The 19,113-nt window shown below is 47.1% G+C and overlaps 1 protein-coding gene across 1 annotated transcript in view; it reads left to right on the forward strand.

Annotated features, from left to right (window-relative positions):
* The window catches only part of Ubr4 (ubiquitin protein ligase E3 component n-recognin 4), a 111,489-nt gene that overhangs the window by 19,938 nt on the left and 72,438 nt on the right, over positions 1–19,113 (forward strand). The window contains exons 15-34 of the mRNA XM_021201220.2: positions 365–552; positions 1,676–1,835; positions 1,914–1,999; positions 5,370–5,539; positions 6,703–6,985; positions 7,535–7,670; positions 7,848–7,927; positions 8,679–8,807; positions 9,456–9,638; positions 9,778–9,900; positions 9,989–10,218; positions 11,947–12,068; positions 12,733–12,830; positions 13,661–13,818; positions 14,326–14,535; positions 15,882–15,983; positions 16,200–16,300; positions 16,553–16,751; positions 17,570–17,758; positions 18,396–18,459. Coding sequence (XP_021056879.1) covers positions 365–552; positions 1,676–1,835; positions 1,914–1,999; positions 5,370–5,539; positions 6,703–6,985; positions 7,535–7,670; positions 7,848–7,927; positions 8,679–8,807; positions 9,456–9,638; positions 9,778–9,900; positions 9,989–10,218; positions 11,947–12,068; positions 12,733–12,830; positions 13,661–13,818; positions 14,326–14,535; positions 15,882–15,983; positions 16,200–16,300; positions 16,553–16,751; positions 17,570–17,758; positions 18,396–18,459 — 3,011 coding nt within the window. The remainder of the gene's footprint in view (positions 1–364; positions 553–1,675; positions 1,836–1,913; positions 2,000–5,369; positions 5,540–6,702; positions 6,986–7,534; positions 7,671–7,847; positions 7,928–8,678; positions 8,808–9,455; positions 9,639–9,777; positions 9,901–9,988; positions 10,219–11,946; positions 12,069–12,732; positions 12,831–13,660; positions 13,819–14,325; positions 14,536–15,881; positions 15,984–16,199; positions 16,301–16,552; positions 16,752–17,569; positions 17,759–18,395; positions 18,460–19,113) is intronic.

Consider the following 19,113-nt stretch of genomic DNA (forward strand, 5'->3'; position numbering starts at 1 on the left):
TTTTTTCGTTTGACCTTTTTATTTCCATGCTGAAATTTGTGGAACAGTGTGAAACCCCAAGGGGTACGAACGATTCTTACCATCTTGGGTGATAAGACTTGTTTGGCCCCTTTCCAGGCAGGGAGATAAGAGGACATGGGTCTTCTTCTGTTGGTGGACCTCTTAAGAAATTAGTTTTACTGCACTGTAACCCATGTATCATAAGGTGGAAGAACTCATGTATCCATTTAGATCTTGACAGATTGACAGGGTCAGTTCCTGTCCTTAGCATCAGGATGTCCTGTGATCTTTGACTCCAGCAACTATTGAAAACAGGTTCACACACATAAAAATTGCATTTTTGTGACATGCTCTTTCTCTTCAGATGATGACAGTGAGCCTATTTTGGGGCAATGGTTTGAGGAGACCATCTCTCCCAGTAAAGAAAAAGCTGCGCCTCCACCTCCACCACCACCGCCTCCCCTGGAGAGCTCTCCTCGGGTTAAAAGCCCCAATAAACAGGCATCTGGTGAGAAGGGCAACATCTTGGCCAGTCGCAAAGACCCTGAGTTGGTGAGAGTGGTTTCTGAGGTCCGTGGGAGGGAGGAGGGAGGGAGGCAGGACTTGAGTAGAGTGGGTGGTTGAGCCGAGAAGCAGATGTTGTCTGAGCTAAAGCATTTATAAGTTGGATACCCGCAGTACTTAGATCTGTCTCTGTGGGACTTCAAGTAGTAATCATGTCATTAAAGAGTGTGCTTCAGTACTGACAGTTACTAACACAGTCTCTAGGAATAAATAAATAGAAGTTGATTTGAACCTTACTGATCCTGGGGCCGAGTCTGAATGTTTCCTTGTTGGGGAGTGACTCTACTTGCCCTGAAGGGCATTGTGAAAGAGTGTTTTCAAAGCCTCTAGCATAGGTTCAGTGCATCATAAATGTTTACTTATTGATTCAACCAATATTTATTGATTTTCTTCTGTATTTCAGCCCCTATTCTGATAGTTTATCAGAGTAATGAGTTATGTTCAATTTTTTAATATATCCTTATATAGCTTCATGTCAAGGTTATGAGCATAAAATATTTATATGTATTTTTTCTATTTTTTTTTAATATTTAATTTATGTATATGAGTACATGGTAGCTCTTTTCAGACACACCAGAAGAGGGCATTGGATCCCATTACAGATGGTTGTGAGCCACCATGTGGTTGCTGAGAATTGAACTTAGGACCTCTGGAAGAGCAACCAGTGTTCTTAACCACTGATCCATCTCTCTAGCCCTTACTTATATCATCATTCAATAATTAGTTTTTACAATAATGACAAACTAATTTAATAATAGAGGAGTAAGAATATGTGTATGTATAGTAATCATTGTATACTAATCAATGTGTAGTAATCATTGATGCAGGGTCAGACTTCAGTATGTTACTAGTACTGTCTTGAGGGTCAGGGATGGGATCAGCTCAGAGGTCCTCCTTACATAGTGTTTTCTGAGGTTGACTGTGTGGAGTGGGTCTGCCCTTCTGTGCAGCTGAGTTTCTTCACGGACATTCCCACTAGAAGATTTAAGTGAGAGCCTTCACTTTGGCATAGAGACAGACGTATGGACTTGTGTAATTGTAGTTGAATTTAGGGTTGGCAGAAGCTTTATACCTCACGACACTGCTCTTGAGTTGTTTCTGTTCCTTTTAGTTCTTAGGTCTGGCTTCCAACATCCTGAACTTTATCACATCATCCATGCTGAACTCTCGGAACAATTTCATCCGGAACTATCTAAGCGTCTCTCTTTCAGAGCACCACATGGCCACTCTGGCCAGCATCATTAAGGAGGTGGACAAAGATGGACTCAAGGGTCAGTGGAAAGGCTGGGTGCTGCTGCAGGCCACTTAGGGTTCCAAGTTCCCGAGTAACTGTCTCCCTCTGTCCGAAGGGTCATCAGATGAGGACTTTGCTGCTGCTCTCTATCACTTCAACCACTCGCTGGTGACTTCTGACCTACAGTCCCCGAACCTGCAGGTTGGTGTGTACTGTTGCTGCCCAGGAGGGAGCACTTCATGCTTTCTCCGGAACGTGGTGGCTCTCATCACAGAACGATGCTTTGTCCTGGCTCTCTGCTGGGCAGAGCTGTGCCTGGGTGTTCTGTGTTGCCCCGTGTAGAGGTTAGGATCTATGGAAGAAAAAGATGTTCTTTCCCCCAAGTCATGAAGATTAAAGGAAGAAAACAGATAAACTCCCAGTGCTTCTCATAGTAACTGACCAGTAGGTGGTACTCACCAAAAGCTATTTATTTACAACATATGGTTGATAAATGTTCACCCGTCTTTTGGGGAAGTACAAAGTAAAAGACACTTTCAAGGAGCATTTAGATCACAAGAGATACGTTCTTCTTTACAAACTTATCATCCAAACTGAGTCCAGGACCTTGAATGTGAGCATGCAACTGCACAATTCTCCCCACCAAAGAAGGTGGTGTCTCAACCCTAAATCCTCATTTTTTTTAGTTTCACATGTATCTATAATCTCCAAATTAAGCACAGCTTTAGCGTACAGTGAGTGGCGTTCTGTGCTTGTGTGCTTGACTTTTCGTTTAGTATTAATCCTGCAGTGTCTGGCTAGGTCTGTAGCAGGCAGCTCTGGGACCTTTACTTAGCTGCTCTCTGACACCCACTGTGCTTGCACTATGCCGCTTGATTCATCTCTGTTCCACCGAGGTACATTTGAGTTGTGGCCAGGCTCAGTGCATTCCAGATATTGCTGTGGTCGTTCTTATTCGTGTTAGCTGTTCTGTGTGGAGGAGACTGGTTCCTAGAATCGCCAGGTCTTACGGGGTGAGCACAGCCCATCAGACTACACTGCTGTTTTCACTCCAGCCAGGAAGGTGTCGGGTCGTGGGGATTCACATCCTTTTCTCATATTTGGTAGCATTCATGTTTTGATAACTTGGTTTGTTTTTATAAGACTAGACTTCTCTGTAGTTATGATTGACTTGGGACTTGGCACAGCCTAGCCTGTTCTCAGACTCTGGGCAATCCTCCTGCATTAGCCTAGGACTACAGGTATGTGTCATTGCACCCAACTGATAGCTTTTTGTAATGAGCAAAGTTAGTCTTTCCTAATCTTTATTTAGTGTACACAAAGATTCCTGAGGAGATGTTAAAAATTCATATTCAGGGATAGAGGGCAGCTCAGTGGCATAGCATTTGCCTAGTCGTACCATCCTGGTCCTGATCCTAGCACCACAGACTAAAGGATGATTTCCTTTGGATCCTCCTTTGGGTGCCATTTCATCAGCTGGGTCTCCAGTAGTTTGACCTGAGACTATCTTGAAAGTTCATCTGTTAACTGTTAATTATTTCAGCGCCTAATGCTTAGAAGGCTGAGCAGGAGAGTTGCAAATTCAAGGCTATCCTCAGCAACATTGTGAGGTTCTTAATTTTAACAATCCACATAAAACAATTATTTCTGCAGATTACAGATGCACTGTATTTTAGGGGCTTGTCAGTTTCTCCAAAAGGGATAAAATCTAGGAAGGTATTGGAAAAAGTTCAGAATCCTAAACTTTTTGAGATATTTCTTACAGTTTTTTTCCTTGTTTAAAAAGATAGTTGTGAAGTTTATTAATACTTGCCTACTATTAAGTGAAACATTTTGTTTTGGCTGGAAGGAAGTGTCAGTTGAGTAATGAGAGCACTGTTTAGTGTGTGGCCTGCAGAGGCCTCCCAGACTATCTGAAGCTGCTCCTGCCGCAGTGCTCAGCCCCTTCCCCAGATTGAAGTTTATTGAGGGAAGCTTCAGAGTTCATACTGTCTTGTCCTGCCTGAACTTGTCCAGAGAATAGAGATGGAATGCAGTTCTCGGGCGAGCTGGAGTCCCTAGGCCTCTGGTAGCGAGTGATGCTGTCCTCAGCAGTTGAGAGGGGACTGCAGGCTCTCGCCCACTGCTGACCACAGGGCAAAGGGAATTCCTAGGCCTCTTGTCATTCATTCCCTCTGTTTGGGGCTGTAAGTTCTGTAAACACCTCTGCTGTGACTGTAGGAAGTGAAGGGTGCCTGGCCTTACCTGTTTGCCACCGAATCCCTCTACGTGGGCTTTGCTTTTTTGGAGTAAAATATGAAGCATTTTTGTCCAGGTGCCGATTTAAAAGTAGAGAGCTGTGTCTTGAACTTGGTCTTCAGCTATCAGGACGTTAAAGGACTTGTGTTCTTACTGAGACTCATAACCTATTGTTACTTAGGGAATAAATGAAAGCCTTCCTGGTGACTTTTGATTACCTTAGCACGTGGGCTTTCCCACTGGAGGGCTATGGAAAAGCTGCACTTGGTGCAGCCCCTCTGCTGATTTCCTAGTGTGTGGATCAGGCAGTCTGCTAAGGTCGAGCAAGGTCGTCCAGGCAGTGTTCCCTTCAGAATTGCCCCTTGGCAATCAATGCTGTTGGAATAAACCTGCCTTCCCCATTCCATCCTGCATATGGTCTTCTGCGGTCTTCATTAGTGATGTGGAACACGGAGCATCCACCCTTTGACTGCCTGGAGTGCTCACTGGGAGAGTATATGCATGGCTCTGGATGCCGTGCTTGTTGTGGGGTAACTGCTTGGTGCTTAAAGATCCGTGTAGGTGGAATGGTGCATGCTGAATTCCAAGGAGTTGCATTTAGTTTGTCAGACTTAGAAATTTCTTCTAGCATGATTTGTGTCTTTCAAAGCCGTATGGGAACTCAGGCATTTGGGTGGTGTTGGTACAAGATCAGGCACATTTGGAGTGGTATGGCCGTACACTTGTGTGGTGTTCAATGGCACCTGCTCACTGTGTGTTTGCACTTAGTTGGCCAGGAGCAATACTCAGCTGGGAGCAAGGACAGCCCTGCTTACAAAGACGCTGGCTCTCACAGGCCATATCCTTGCTTTACTGCTAGTCAGATACACAAACCAGCACCCCACTGAGGATGGTGCCTGTCTGAGTAACTAGCTGTGAATAAAGTCACAGGCCAGGTTTGCTGGTGAGTGCCTTTAATCCCATTGAGTCCAGAGCTGTCAAAACAAAACAAAAACGCCCAATCCTCTTGCTGCTGTGACATCGTTGAATTTCCTTCTGGAGGTAGCTGCTATTCACTTTACAGCTTTCCTTTTGGAAAGCTATCTGACCCCATTGTCTCCAAGCTCTTTTCCATTTCCAGCGCCTAGTGTAGGCTCTCATTCAGCTGCAGGGGTGATTAGGGTTCATCTGATTTTTCTAATTTGTTGAACAACAGGATTTTCCTCCAGGTCTCTTCTAGACACATACTGCCAAGTTCTTTATTCATCGTTCAAAAGGAGCATAGGTGAGGTATGTACCCCTTTGACTTGTTCTGTGTCTCTTTTCTAATGGTTCGCTGTGTCCTTTGTTTCAGAATACACTGCTCCAGCAGCTGGGAGTTGCTCCTTTCTCCGAAGGCCCTTGGCCCCTGTACATTCACCCCCAAGGTCTCTCTGTGCTTTCCCGCCTCCTGCTTATCTGGCAGCATAAAGCTGGAGCACAAGGTGACCCTGATGTCCCTGAATGCCTGAAAGTGTGGGACAGGTAAGGTCCTAACACGAGGTCTGTGGTGATTGAGTACCGTTTTCAGGTTGGTTGGCAGTCTGGCCATATGTTTAGGGGGATGGAGAGGTGCTGGGGAGTTTGGTAGAAGTGCTGTTAAATGGTAAGCAGCCTGGTCTGGGAAGAGATGCTTCTGTAGCCAGGGTTAGTGATCTGTGGGGATGTAGTGATCATTGTCATTCAAAGCCCAGATTCCAAAGATGACCAGTTTCCTGAAACAGGGAGGCTGAGCTGCCCTTGGTGTGCTTCCTACACAAGCCTGTGTGTAGCGGCTTGCTGCCATTTTTGGATAAATTTTAAAGAACTTGTTTCCTTGGGGGAAGCTAAGCTTAATCACCTAAATCCCTCTTAGATGGACTTTTTTTTTTTTTTTGGTGGCTTTTTTGTTTACATGGTTAGGCTTCAAAGCAGTTTGTTTTCCTAAAAGGCTTTGCTCTTCTATCCCTCAGCCCAGGATCAAATAGCTGTAATGTTGGATTTTCAAGATCATAGCCCTCTGAATGCCAGAGGGCCACTGTTCTTCATGGCACAGTCGTTCAAGAAGGCTCTGGGAGCTAGGAATGGAGGAAGGGCTCCTTATTAAAGCACAAATCGCTTTTCTAAAAGCCAAAGGACGTGCACACAGTTGGCTGTGCTCACTCCTTTTTGTATAAAGCTCTCTGACAAGTTCTTGAATATTACAGCATCTCTCTTTCCTTTCCCTTTCCTCCTGGGTCCCACGGGCTTAGAGCTCCGTGCCCGTGTGTACGCGTGCGTGTGCGCGCGCGCGCGTGTGTGTGTGTGTGTGTGTGTGTGTGTGTGTGTGTGCGTGTGCGTGTGTGCGCGTGTGTGTGTGTGTGTGCGCGTGTGTGCGCGTGTGTGCGTGTGTGTGTGTGTGTGTGTGTCGCCAATCACTTGTGTCACACCATTCTTGTAGAGGTCAGTTGGTTCTTTCTTATGGTGTGAGACCCAGGGTTGGGACAAGGGGTGGTCGGCTTGGTGGCGAGCGTCTTCCCCTCCTGAGCCGTCTTGCTGGCCCACATCTGACTTGGCCTCTCTGCACCAGTTTTGTTCTTTTTCTTGTTCTCCTTGCAGCACTAGGTGTTGAGGTCTTGGGGCTTTTCTGGGGTCTCTCCACCAGATATGCTCCCCTTTCTCTGCTCCAGGTTTTTGACTACGATGAAGCAGAACGCACTGCAGGGGGTGGTGCCCAGTGAGACAGAAGACCTGAATGTTGAGCACCTGCAGCTGCTGCTGCTCATCTTCCACAGCTTCTCTGAGAAGGGCCGCAGAGCCATTTTGAGCATGCTTGTACAGAGCATCCAGGAGCTGAGTGTTAACATGGAGGTGCAGATGCGCTCTGCACCGCTGATCCTGGCCCGCCTCCTCTTGATCTTTGACTACCTACTTCATCAGTACTCCAAAGCCCCTGTGTATCTGTTTGAGCAGGTGAAGACCCACACTCTCTCCTTGTTCTCCTGCCAAGAGCTTCGTTCTTTGTAGACAATAAAGTTTTATCTGTGGTTGTGAAGGCTTTATGGGTAGGGCTACCCACGCTTTTGGAATTGGCCTTTTTGTTTGGTTTGGAGTGCTAACTAACTAGGGTCTACTCGGTGGCTGCCGGACGGTGGCTGGGTTCCTGTTCTTTCTCATTCACCCTGCATTTCCAGTAGCAACAGTGTCCTCAGCCTTGCCCCCTGCCTCAGTATTAGTGTCTGAGGCAGCATCCTGCAGTGAATGCTGTCGTTGCAGTCTTCTGTGACTACACTCAGGAGGGTGGTTGAGGTGCTGTGCTCAGCAGGTCTTAATCTAGCTCATGGAGCATCATCCCCTTCTTCACTATCAAAAGTGCTTCCCAAAGGAAATTACAGAAAAATCTTCAAAATTTCATCCTCATTTATGTTGCAAGTTTTGATATTGCTAGATATGTTATTATCCCTGGTGTGAAAAGCATATTGGTGACTGTATATCCCCACCTCAAATGTCTGTGTTTCAAAGGTGCAGCACAACCTGCTAAGTCCCCCTTTTGGGTGGGCAAGTGGATCCCAAGACAGCAGCAGCCGCCGAGCCAACACTCCTCTGTATCATGGCTTCAAGGAAGTAGAAGAAAATTGGTCCAAACATTTTTCATCAGGTCAGAAGGAAGATTGTCAGCAAGAGGGTGATGACGCGCTGGTCTTTGGTGGTGGAGGCTTGGTGACTCTAGCAGACACTTTGGCCCAGGGGTGGTATATTACCCGCTGGTTTAGAAAGTTTTAGACATTGACTTCCATGTGCCTCACGCTTGCTTCATAAGGTCATCCTTTTCCAGATGCAGCCCCACAACCCAGGTTCTACTGTGTCCTGTCCACAGAGGCCTCCGAGGAGGATTTGAACCGGCTGGATTCGGAGGTACTGGGAATTTTGTTTTTTCTGTCTTTTTTTTTTTTTTTCTTCTCCTCTTCCCTTTCCCCCCAAGAGTTAGAATCCTTCTGTATGCTATTAAGGTAGCTTCAAATGCCTGAGGGAGGTCAAGCAATCATCTTGCCTCAGCTTCCTGAGCAGATGGGGTTATAAGGTTTGCCATGCCCTGCCCTGCTCAAGATTTGAAAGCCATTTTTACATGTGGGTCAGATGCCCTCCATTCTCCACATGTGGGGCAGGAACATGTGGGACAGCCATCCCACAGATGCTAAGTTGGGGATGGGTAACATCTTTCTGTTATGAGGAAATTTGGCCTGTGTTAGTTAGCCTTTGAGTGTCTAAAAGGAAAACATCAGAAACTTAAATCAATTAGTAAAAATGGTTGCCGTCCTCTGTCATTCTAAAGTCTGCCGCTGTATGCTTGTATTAATGTGCAGGCTTAAGTGTAAAGCCCACAACTGCCAGTCTGCTGCGAGAAGGGACCAATCAAGGATGAGATGGGACGTTTTTATAGTCAGGAGGCTAAGTTTTCATGGAGGGCCAGGGGGAGTAAATGTTTCAATATGAAGAGAAGAATTGTCTTTTTTTTTTTTTTTTTCTTTTAACTTTTCTGAGATGGGGGTCATTGTGCAGTCCACTGGCCTGGAACTCAAAGAGATCCCCCTGCCTCTGCCCAAGTGCTGGGATCAGAGGTGTGTATCAGCACACATGTATTGCTTTTGTTCTTTGTTGGTATTAGGCATGTGAAGTTCTTTTCTCCAAGCTTGTCAAGTACGATGAACTTTATTCCTCACTGACTACCCTGCTTGCGGCTGGATCTCAGCTTGATACAGCCAGGAGGAAGGAAAATAAGAATGTGACAGCCCTGGTAAGATGGTGGACACTGGGAGGGGTTGGGTGTGTATGTGTAGTGACCCCTCATTCTATTGAAGTTTCCTCTGGGCCTGAGCTATGTATTCAGTGTTGGTTTGCAAAATCGACTGGTTCTATAGCATTTCTATGTAGTTCACATGGTTCTGTCAGCTATAATTTTTTTTTTGAGTTGACATTGAGAGAAATGTGACTTTGAGAGTTAATAGCTGCCCAAGTGTCGCCGCCTGATTGTTGTGTCACATGATAGAAGCCTCACACTTGAGTTTTTATGAGCCTTGTGAGTGCTTGTGGATTTCTCGAATTCTCAGAACAGTTCTTAAAAGTTGAGGCTGTTTGTTAATGGGCTGGCCGATTGTGGTCCTGCCTAGGTCCCTGCCCTCTCTTTCTTGGTTAGATGGTAAAGTACTGGGGCACCAGAGCTGTCTGCAAGCATCCTTCAGCTTCTAAGTGTCTAGAGAGGAACAGCTAAGTATCCCAGCGAATCTGCCTGTGTGACTTAGTGCTTGTGTGTTAAGATGCTCCAGTGGGCCTCTCAGTTCACAGTAGACACAGGTTCTGCCTGGAAGCCTGCCGTTGGAACACTTGTTACGTTAGGGAGATCTGAGCGTGCCACCTGCTTCCACTGCTCTGTTCACCTCCTCAGGAGGCCTGCGCCCTGCAGTATTACTTCTTGATTCTCTGGAGGATCTTAGGAATTTTGCCACCTTCAAAGACTTACATGAACCAGCTGGCCATGAACTCACCTGAGATGAGTGAATGTGACATCTTACACACTCTGCGATGGTCGTCTCGCCTCCGGATCAGTTCCTATGTCAGCTGGATAAAGGTGTCAAAGGGGAGTTCAGCCTGCTGTGGGGGAGCTTCACAGGCCACTTGCTTTGTCCTCTGGGGGCTTCTAAAATTAATGAAAAATTTGGACTTTCCAGGTTGTTTTTTTCCCAAACTCACTCTCTTGCTATCCATAGGATCACCTTATCAAGCAAGGCATGAAGCCCGAGCATGCGGGCTCTCTCATAGAACTGGCCGCTAGCAAGTGTAGTTCGGTGAAGTACGATGTTGAGATTGTAGAGGAGTACTTTGCCCGACAGGTATGCTGTTGTTCTGATTTAATGACAGAACTGGGCTCTGCCAGCTTTCGGCACAATTAATCAATGAATATCCTTGGTGTTTTTAAAGATCTCGTCCTTCTGCTCCATTGACTGCACTGCCGTCCTCCAGCTGCATGAGATCCCTGGTCTGCAGTCCATCTACACCCTGGATGCCGCCGTCTCCAAGGTCCAGGTCTCTCTGGATGAGCACTTTTCTAAGATGGCAGCAGAGACTGACCCTCATAAGTCGTCTGAGATCACCAAGAACCTCCTTCCAGCTACGCTGCAGCTCATTGACACCTATGCCTCATTCACCAGGTGTGGAGACCAACACTCTCTCAAAGAGCCCTGGCTCTGTGTGTATCCTTTTTTTTGTGTGTGTGAACTTTGTGTTTTGCCTTTGGTGCAGGATGTGAAAGGGTGACAGAAGTTTCAGTCAGCTCATGAGTCCCAGGATGTTTTGTAATTTCACCAAGCCCTTGTGCAAGTCCAGCCCTAGGCTACTGAGAGGATAGGTGCTTTCCTGAGCATCTGTTCTCTGTGGGAATGAAGCCCTTGCAGGCCTCGCATTTCATGTTGTTGATTGTGTTTGAGACAGTCTTATTCTGTGGCTTCCTCTGGGGCTTGTGGCAGTCCTGTGGCCTCAGCCTCCCAGATGTGGGCTTGCAGGGACAGATATTCCTTAGTGGGTTAGAGGTGAGTTCAAGCTGTTCTTTTTCTTCAGCAAACACTGCAGTTTGTACATTCTATAACACTTGCTCAGCAGTTGATATTTAAAAATTTAAAGTTAATTTTCAGTATATATAAATTGGAGATTACCCACAAATTGAGATTTCTGGTTTTCCCTAAATTGGAACTGGGAGACTCTGTCTTCAGCACTTGGAGAGAAAGGCAGGAACAGTCAGGCCTGGTGGCCTGCACTGGCAATCTTAGCACTTAGCTAAGACTCAGCAACATGAGGGAGGCCTGGCAGTTGACTCAGTTGCATGAGACCTTGACTCTCTGCTCTCTGTCCCCAGAAGTACCTGTGAGTAAGTGTGAGTAGGCTGGCAACGCTGGCCTCAGCACAGCAGTCTGGTGGGCAGGGAGCAGCTTGTCCTTGCAGCAGGTCCTGCCTGGCCATCTCACTGACCATGTGGTCCCTGGTATCTCATTGTTCAATTCCTGTTCTGTGCTGATTATTCACTGATAGGGACCTGGATTGTTGTAACTAAAGTAATCTCATCTCTTAGTGTCTAATGCCTTATGTATTGAGGGCTGTTGCTGAAGGCAACTATATTGAACAAACATGAGGCATAAGTAGATAACAAATGCCCTCCTGTGTGCCAGGCATCATTTTTGATGTTGGTGTGCTGTTGCAGCCGTGAGTAAGCTTGGACCTGCCCTCTGCAGAACCTGGGCTTTTATCTGCCCCCTAGGCCAGTGCCTCCCCAAACTGAACTGCTGCTGGGTTTTCTGTGGCTAAGTTTGGAAATGCTTTGTAAATTAATGCTGAACAGGCTTTGTTTTCTGTTGTATATTTCTACATACATCTGTCTGTCTGTCTGTTTGCCCATCCATCCATCCATCCATCCATCCATCTCTTTTTTTCAAGAAATAGTTTCTCTGTGTAGCCCTGGCCACCTTAGAACTCACTCTGTACACCAGGCTAGCCTTAAACTCAGAGATCTCCCTATCTGTCTCCCGAGTGCTGGGATCAGAGGAGTGTGCCACCATCATCTGGCTTACTTTTTAAAATATAGTCACAGTGTCTGTGTGTGTGTATGTGTGTGTGTGTGTGTGTGTCTGTGGCTGACCTTCCAAGAAGGGGAAAGAGGATAGGCATAGTCAGGATTCTATAGATTTGTTGGTCATGGAATCCTGTTTTGGGAGCCTTTCTGAGGGTGGGCTGTTTGGGAAATAGTTGCTCAAGAAGGAGCTGGCACTGTGACTTGTCCTTAAACAGATTGGAAACAGATGCTGGGTCTTTGGCTTCTCTAGGGTTAGTTTCTTCTGAGCATTGTGGGACCTTATTCCTACAGCTTTTCCTTCCTCCTTTCCCTTCAGAGCCTATCTGCTTCAGAACCTTAATGACGAGGGATCCACTGAGAAGCCCTCGCAGGAGAAGCTGCATGGCTTTGCAGCTGTCTTGGCTATTGGCTCTAGTAGGTGCAAGGCAAACACACTGGGTAAGTGACCACAGAGCTTCTGGGCGGGCGTACTTCTGGGACAGTAGTAGTTCTTCACTCCCTGCCTACTAGCCTTACTGGAGCCACCTTGACTGCTGGGCTTTTCCATGGGTGTATCTGATTGGCTCTTGTAGTAACTCTTGAGTAGTTTCTCCAGTTTACTTACAGAGAAACAGAGGTTTAGGACACATTCATTACTCTTGACTCCTGTGCAATCAGTGAAGCTGATTGCAAGCATAAGCAGCTAGTTCTTCACTTTTGGAGTCTCAACTACTGCTTCCCTGAATGCAGTGCATGGGGATTCATGATCCCTGCCCTCAGGATTGACTTCTGGGGGTTGGGAAGGGGTTCAAAGCAATACTTCCTCTGAGACTGGGGTGGAGGCAATGGGACTGATGGCGATTGGAGCCTGATGTGCTAAGATGCTTCCCTCCTTTGTTTTCAGTTGTCATCCTTACTTGTGTGATTAGAACGTGACTGGTGGGAATGAGAGCCCCACTGCTGCGATTGTTAGCTGCTGGGTAATTAGCTGCATCTTAGACATCATTCGGCTGCTGGAATAGCCGTCTCAGCTGTCTTAGTAATGATTCTGAGATATGGGGCTGCTATATTACTCTAGCAGTCCTTTCTTGTGATGATTGCTCATATTTACTGTCGCCTGCAGGTCCAACTCTAGTGCAGAACTTACCGTCATCAGTGCAATCTGTGTGTGAGTCCTGGAATAATATCAGTACCAATGAGTTTCCCAACATTGGATCCTGGGTGAGTCCCTTTGGGATCCAGGGCTACTACTGAGTGCTAAACCACTCTGTATGTCCTATTCTTCCTCTTTAGGCTTGAACTGGCTCCTTATAGATGATCTCTTGTTACCATTCTGGCTACAGCTGAGTTAGTAGTCAGTGTGTTTGATTCCCAAGTGTTCTCAGGTGGTCCCTTTGCTTTGCAGTCCATGTTACCAAAGCACAGACCACAGTATTTCTCTGAGCCTTGCCTATGTCACCTGGGAAACTGTTTCTGTGTGATACGCTGTTACGGGTTAGGCTACACGTATGTTAGTGTGTCATACACTCTCTGCTATGAGTTCGTGCAGCCAACCGCAGCAGACCTTAGGCTTTCTGAGCCATTGGTGCTGTGGGGTGCTTGTGTCTGTCCTACTCACACAACTTCTGCAGACAGATTATTCTTAAAGTTCTTTAGAGGAGTGAGGTATGATCTATCTTCTCTTGGCTTCACAACCGTGACCTATTGATAGCACCCAGCAATGTTCCTAAGGATAATTAATGTCTAAGTAGCGTGGACCAAATGCATTGCCAAGTCCAGATCCTTCCTAGCCATTGTAGACAAGCAGTTTTACTGTTACACGCTCAGATCCATTGGAGGGAGTATCGAGTGTTTGTTGTATTTATGTTAACCTGTTCTAATGAAATTAGGCTGACTCCCCCTCAGCTCAGTGCCCTCAGGAGCCTGTGGACAAGTGGAGTGGAGGCTACTGTTTGCAAACCTTAGTGAGGCCCTAGCTTATGGTAGATTTTTTTCCTAATTTGTGTCAGTGAGTGGATTTTGTCCATTACACCTGATTCTTTTCCTTTCAGCGCAATGCATTTGCCAACGACACAATCCCGTCTGAGAGTTACATCAGTGCCGTGCAGGCGGCTCACCTCGGGACTCTGTGTGGCCAGAGTCTGCCCCTGGCGGCTTCCCTGAAACATACCCTCCTCTCCCTGGTCAGGTTGACTGGGGATCTGATTGTGTGAGTACTCAGGGCCTGGAGTCCAGGCTCCTGTGTCCTTGGTAGGCATGCGTCTTGTGGCTGGAGGAGCAGAGTCTAGTGGGGGTATTAGTAATTTTACTCCCAAGTGTTTGCTAGGATCAAGGAGTAGGACTGGCCACCAGACAGACAGTTTATCTTCCTGCACTTGGGTCACAGGGTTATCATGTTGCATTGTCTTCAAAGTAGTCCTGATTCCTGACTGTTCTAGAATTTTCAAGGATGGATTGCTTTCTCTGGTTTTAGTTTCTTTTATTCTTATTATGCAAATGTATCTTACTTTCTATTTTAATAAGTGAATTATTTTATGGAAATGATTTTTGCTTCTGGCAGTGAGGGGAAATATGAAATGATATGGATATATGCACATAAGAAATAGCTGTCAAAAAGGGAAAAAGACTAAACTAGAAGTTCTCCACAGTTGGCCAGCCCTGGCCTTGCAGCATTTCAAGACAAGTCCCTTCATTTTCTCCATCCCCCTGGCTGCAGGTGGTCAGATGAGATGAACCCAGCACAGGTCATCCGGACTCTGCTACCGCTTCTCTTGGAGTCAAGCACAGAGAGCGCTGCCGAGATCAGCAGTAACTCTCTGGAACGCATCTTGGGACCTGCGGAGTCTGATGAGTTCCTGGCTCGTGTATACGAGAAGCTGATCACGGGATGTTACAACATTCTGGCCAACCATGCAGATCCCAACAGGTGAGCAGTTGAAAGAGCTGTTGTAGCTGTTGATAAGATTCACTACTCCTGCCACCTTGTTGGTGGTGACAGCTCCTTGGTACTGGGCTTCTGGGCATCCTGTGCTCATGTGGAAGTGTGGGAAGAGGTCCTGGGATCTGCTGTAATGACTGATTCTGAGAGAGTGGAATATTAAATGCCATATTGGGAATTAGATGAACGCAGTGAGAAAGGTGTGCTGGGGGGTGGGGCACAGAGGCACAAGTGACATGATCATGTCTTGTGACTATTGAAATGGGTGGTCTGGGGAAAGTAGGCCTTTGATTTGCCTCGTTAGGCTATGCTGTGGGGAAGCGCAGGACCCTTCTAGGAACTGGTACTTTCTACCTCCTCACTGTTGACGACTTGCCTGCCTATCTGCCTGCCTTTTTCTTTCCTCATTTGCCATGCCGTGCTCTGTAGCCAGGCTGCTTTGAACTTGGGTTCTTCTTGCCTCTTAACGCCTCTGGCGTTACCAGATTGTATCACCACTCCTTTAAAAAAAACCAAACAAACACTTTTTCATGTGTGTGCGTGCATGTCTACATGCACTTTGATGTCCTGTGGGGCCTGAGGCCGACACTGGGAGTCTTATTGTTCATTCTCCACGGTGTGCCCCTAGCCAGTGAGCCAGGGCCTCTCAGGCGAGCTGGGCTCAGGCTTTCAGTTGGGCAGTCAGCCAGGCTGCTCCTGGATCCAGCCTTTGTCTCCAGCATCCTGGGCTGCAACACTCACCAGCATCTCTGTGGATACTGGGAGTCTGAACTGTCATCTTCACTCTTGTGTGGCAGAGTTCACTCATTGAGCATTTCCCAAGCCCTTTCTTTACAAACGTAGGCACTTGACATGTTTTCTCTCTACAGGAGTGATTCACCCAGACTCTCTTCAGGAAGAGTCATTTGCTAACCACTGCTGACTCCCAACTTCAGATGCCTTTCCTCTCTTTATTCATTTTTATTTGGAGATTAGGTCTGTCACAGATTTCTGGGCTGGCCTAGAACCTGTGATGCTCCACTTCTGCCTCCCATGTGCTGGGATTGCAGGTGTGGGAGCTCACACCTGCCTTACCGCTCTTCTTTATTTTTCCCAGGAAATAAGGTAGTAAAACAAAATTGAGGTCTTGCTCTTCTTGGGTTAAACATTTATTGAACGTGAACTGTATGTCAGTGTTTATGTTAAACCTAGACAAAACAAAACTTGAGGTGTTTGTTTCAAGGTCTAGTCGTCAACATGTTCTTCAGAGGCAGTTAGGAGGGCTCTGAACTGTGGTCTTGGTCCTCAGTGGGGCTGGGTGAGTCCATCCACTGAACTGTGGTCTTGGTCCTCAGTGGGCTGGATGAGTCCATCCTGGAGGAGTGTTTACAGTATCTGGAGAAGCAGCTGGAGAGCAGCCAGGCCCGGAAGGCCATGGAGGAGTTCTTCTCTGACGGGTGAGCACTAAAAGTGGAGCTGGATGTGCCAGTTGAGCTGCCTTGGGACCAAGGAGGCCTGCTTGAGTGTCTGTCTCCTGGGGAGGGTTGAGGAATACCATCGCTTGTGTGGGACCCATAAGTGACCCTTTTCCCCACGGTGAGACTGAAGCAGAAGCAGGACTTCTTAAGTGCAGAGGGTTGATGTGGGTGTCTTGTTTCCCCCTTGCCTTGCAGTGGGGAGCTGGTGCAGATCATGATGGCCACGGCCAGTGAGGACCTCTCTGCTAAATTCTGTAACCGGGTCTTGAAATTCTTCACCAAACTCTTCCAGCTGAGTGAGTGACAGCTTTTGGTAATCTTCTTATGGGAACTTTGATGTCCGGCTAATACTGTGCCTGGCTTCTGCCTGAATTTACCCGAAGCATGACAGTCCTAACAAGTGTAGAGAATCCTTCAGAGAAAGTTGGGGAAGATGCTGCAACTCTTGAGGCCTTTCCTCTTCCGGCTGTTTGCCCCTTCCGGCTGTTTGCCCATTCCTTGGAGGTCTCTGCCTTCCTCACTGACAGAAGCCTCTTGTCTTGTTCTAGCTGAGAAGAGCCCTAACCCAAGCCTCCTTCACCTCTGTGGCTCTCTCGCCCAGCTTGCCTGCGTGGAGCCGGCACGCCTGCAGGCCTGGCTTACCCGCATGACAACATCGCCCCCCAAGGATTCCGACCAGCTGGAGGTCATTCAGGAGAACCGGCAGCTGCTGCAGTTACTGACCACGTACATCGTTCGGGAGAACAGGTTGGAAGTCTGTGTGTGTCGTCTGCAGAGCAGCTGTCGCTGCCTTCCCTTTGGGCATTGCACACCTGCCCCATTCTAGCACTGTAGCGTGGCTTCTTGAGATTTCCCCTGGAGAAACTTCTGAGCTGACTCAGCCTGTCACTTGCTGCTACCTCACTAGATATTTTGTGCTATAGTGTTTCAAGTCCAGTTCTGAAATTGCTGTTTTTATATGTTTAATGCTTAATTTATAACACTAGGCAGTTCTAATTAATTACATTTGTACTTTGCCAGTTTCATGCATGTTTATAACATATTCTGATTATTCTCCCTTACATGCTTTTATTTTATTTATCTATCTATGTAAAACTCACTCTGTAGAAAAGGGTTGGCCTTGAATTCACAGTGCCTCTTAAAGAGATTTTATTTATATTTCATTTTATTGTGGGAGTGGGGATGCTTGTTTGCCTGATGTCTGTGCACCACTTGTGTGCTTGTTGCCTGTGGGAGCCAGAAGAGGGTGCTGGGGCCTGTGGGACAAGACTGATGGATGGTTGTGAGTTGCCGTGTGGTGCTGGGACTCAAACCCAAGCTCTCTGGGATAGTATTGGGTACTCTAACTGCTGAGCCATTTGGCCAACATTCCCACAGCGTCTCTTATCTTCCCCCTCCCACCCCTACCCCTGCCACACACCCAAGTCCTCTTCCCCACATTCAAAATAACCATGGCCCTCTGTGTGACCATGAGTTTTGGACTGACCATTTGTAGCCTGGTGTCTCGAGTGCTCTTAAAAATAAAAGACTATACTTAATACCTTTTTTTTTTTTTTTTAAACTAGCCAAGTTGGAGAAGGTGTGTGTGCTGTGCTTCTGGGCACCCTGACCCCCATGGCAACAGATATGCTGGCGAACGGTGATGGGACCGGCTTCCCCGAGCTCATGGTCGTGATGGCCACTCTAGCCAGTGCCGGGCAAGGAGCTGGCCACCTTCAGCTCCACAATGCTGCAGTGGACTGGCTGGGCAGGTGGTAAGAGGGACTTTACCTGTACTGGTGTTCTGTACTTAGAGGAAGGAAGGAAGGAAGGAAGGGTCGTTGTAGCTTACTTCCTTTGTAAGTCAGAGTTAGTATAAAGTAAACCTAGTTTGTTTCATCCTGCCTATCTTTGATTTTTTATTTTATTTTTTGGTTTTTCGGGACAGGGTTTCTCTGTATAGCCCTGGCTGTCCTGGAACTCACTTTGTAGACCAGGCTGGCCTCGAACTCAGAAATCTGCCTGCCTCTGCTCCCGAGTGCTGGGATTATCATCCTGCCTATCTACCGACACACACACACACACACACACACTCAACACACACATATCTGCGCATTCCTTTGAGACTGGGTCTCACGCACCCAAAATCCCCAAATCCTTATCTCAACTTGGCCAGGACCGGGATTAAAGGCATGTGTACATGTCTAGCTGTCTATTATTTTTAGTGGAGTTTCCTATTAATGCTACTGTTGGTCCTAAGACCAGACCAATCCGAGCCATGTCAACTCCATGCTGCTTAAACAGACTGGTTCCCTTCACAGTCTCACAAGCTGATTGGAGGCCTATGAAGGTGTGTCCTTCCTTTGGAGCCTCAGCTGATTGTGACTTCTCTTTCTTTTTCCTTTGGGACAGCAAGAAATACCTGTCACAGAAAAATGTGGTTGAGAAACTGAATGCCAATGTAATGCATGGAAAGGTAAGGCAAATGAGGGCAGCTGAAGGCAGGGCCGGGGAAGAGAGATATCTCTCTCTCTCTCTCTCTCTCTCTCTCTCTCTCTCTCTCTCTCTCTCTCTCCTGGGGCCTCTGTGCCTCTGGCCTACAGAAGACTGAGCACCTCAGTGCCTCATTTGCCCTGATAAAGCAGACTTGCTGACTGCATCTTTTAGGCCCTGTGCAAGTCTCAGGAGGTGATGCTCTGACGAGGACTCCGCAGAGCCCTTCCTAAGCACAGGGACTTACTGTTGCTGCCTGAGGTGCTTATGTGTCTCTGCCTTGGGACAGTGTTCTGGGTCACAGGCGGCATCCTCAGCCCTACCGCTCTTGTAGAGCTCTGCTCTGTGCAGAGAGGCTCAGGGATGACAGACGTTTTAGGGCAGGCTCGTTCCTGAACTCCGCACTCACAAATTTAGCAGGGTGGTTAGATTGAGGGCAGGCTCTGGTCTCAAAACCCCAGGAAGTGCTGATGACTCCTCTCTCCCTCTTTCCTACTAATTATTGTCCATTTGTCAGAGTGAAGGGGCTCCTGAGAATTTAGAAATCTGAACCTGATATTTGACTATCAATGGTTGCAGGTTTTTTAATGCAACCATTTAAATTTTATTTTATTTCATTTTTAAACTTCTTTCAGGC

The sequence above is a fragment of the Mus pahari genome, chromosome 6 (assembly GCF_900095145.1).
Source record: "Mus pahari chromosome 6, PAHARI_EIJ_v1.1, whole genome shotgun sequence".
In the NCBI taxonomy this organism is placed as follows: Eukaryota; Metazoa; Chordata; class Mammalia; order Rodentia; family Muridae; genus Mus; species Mus pahari.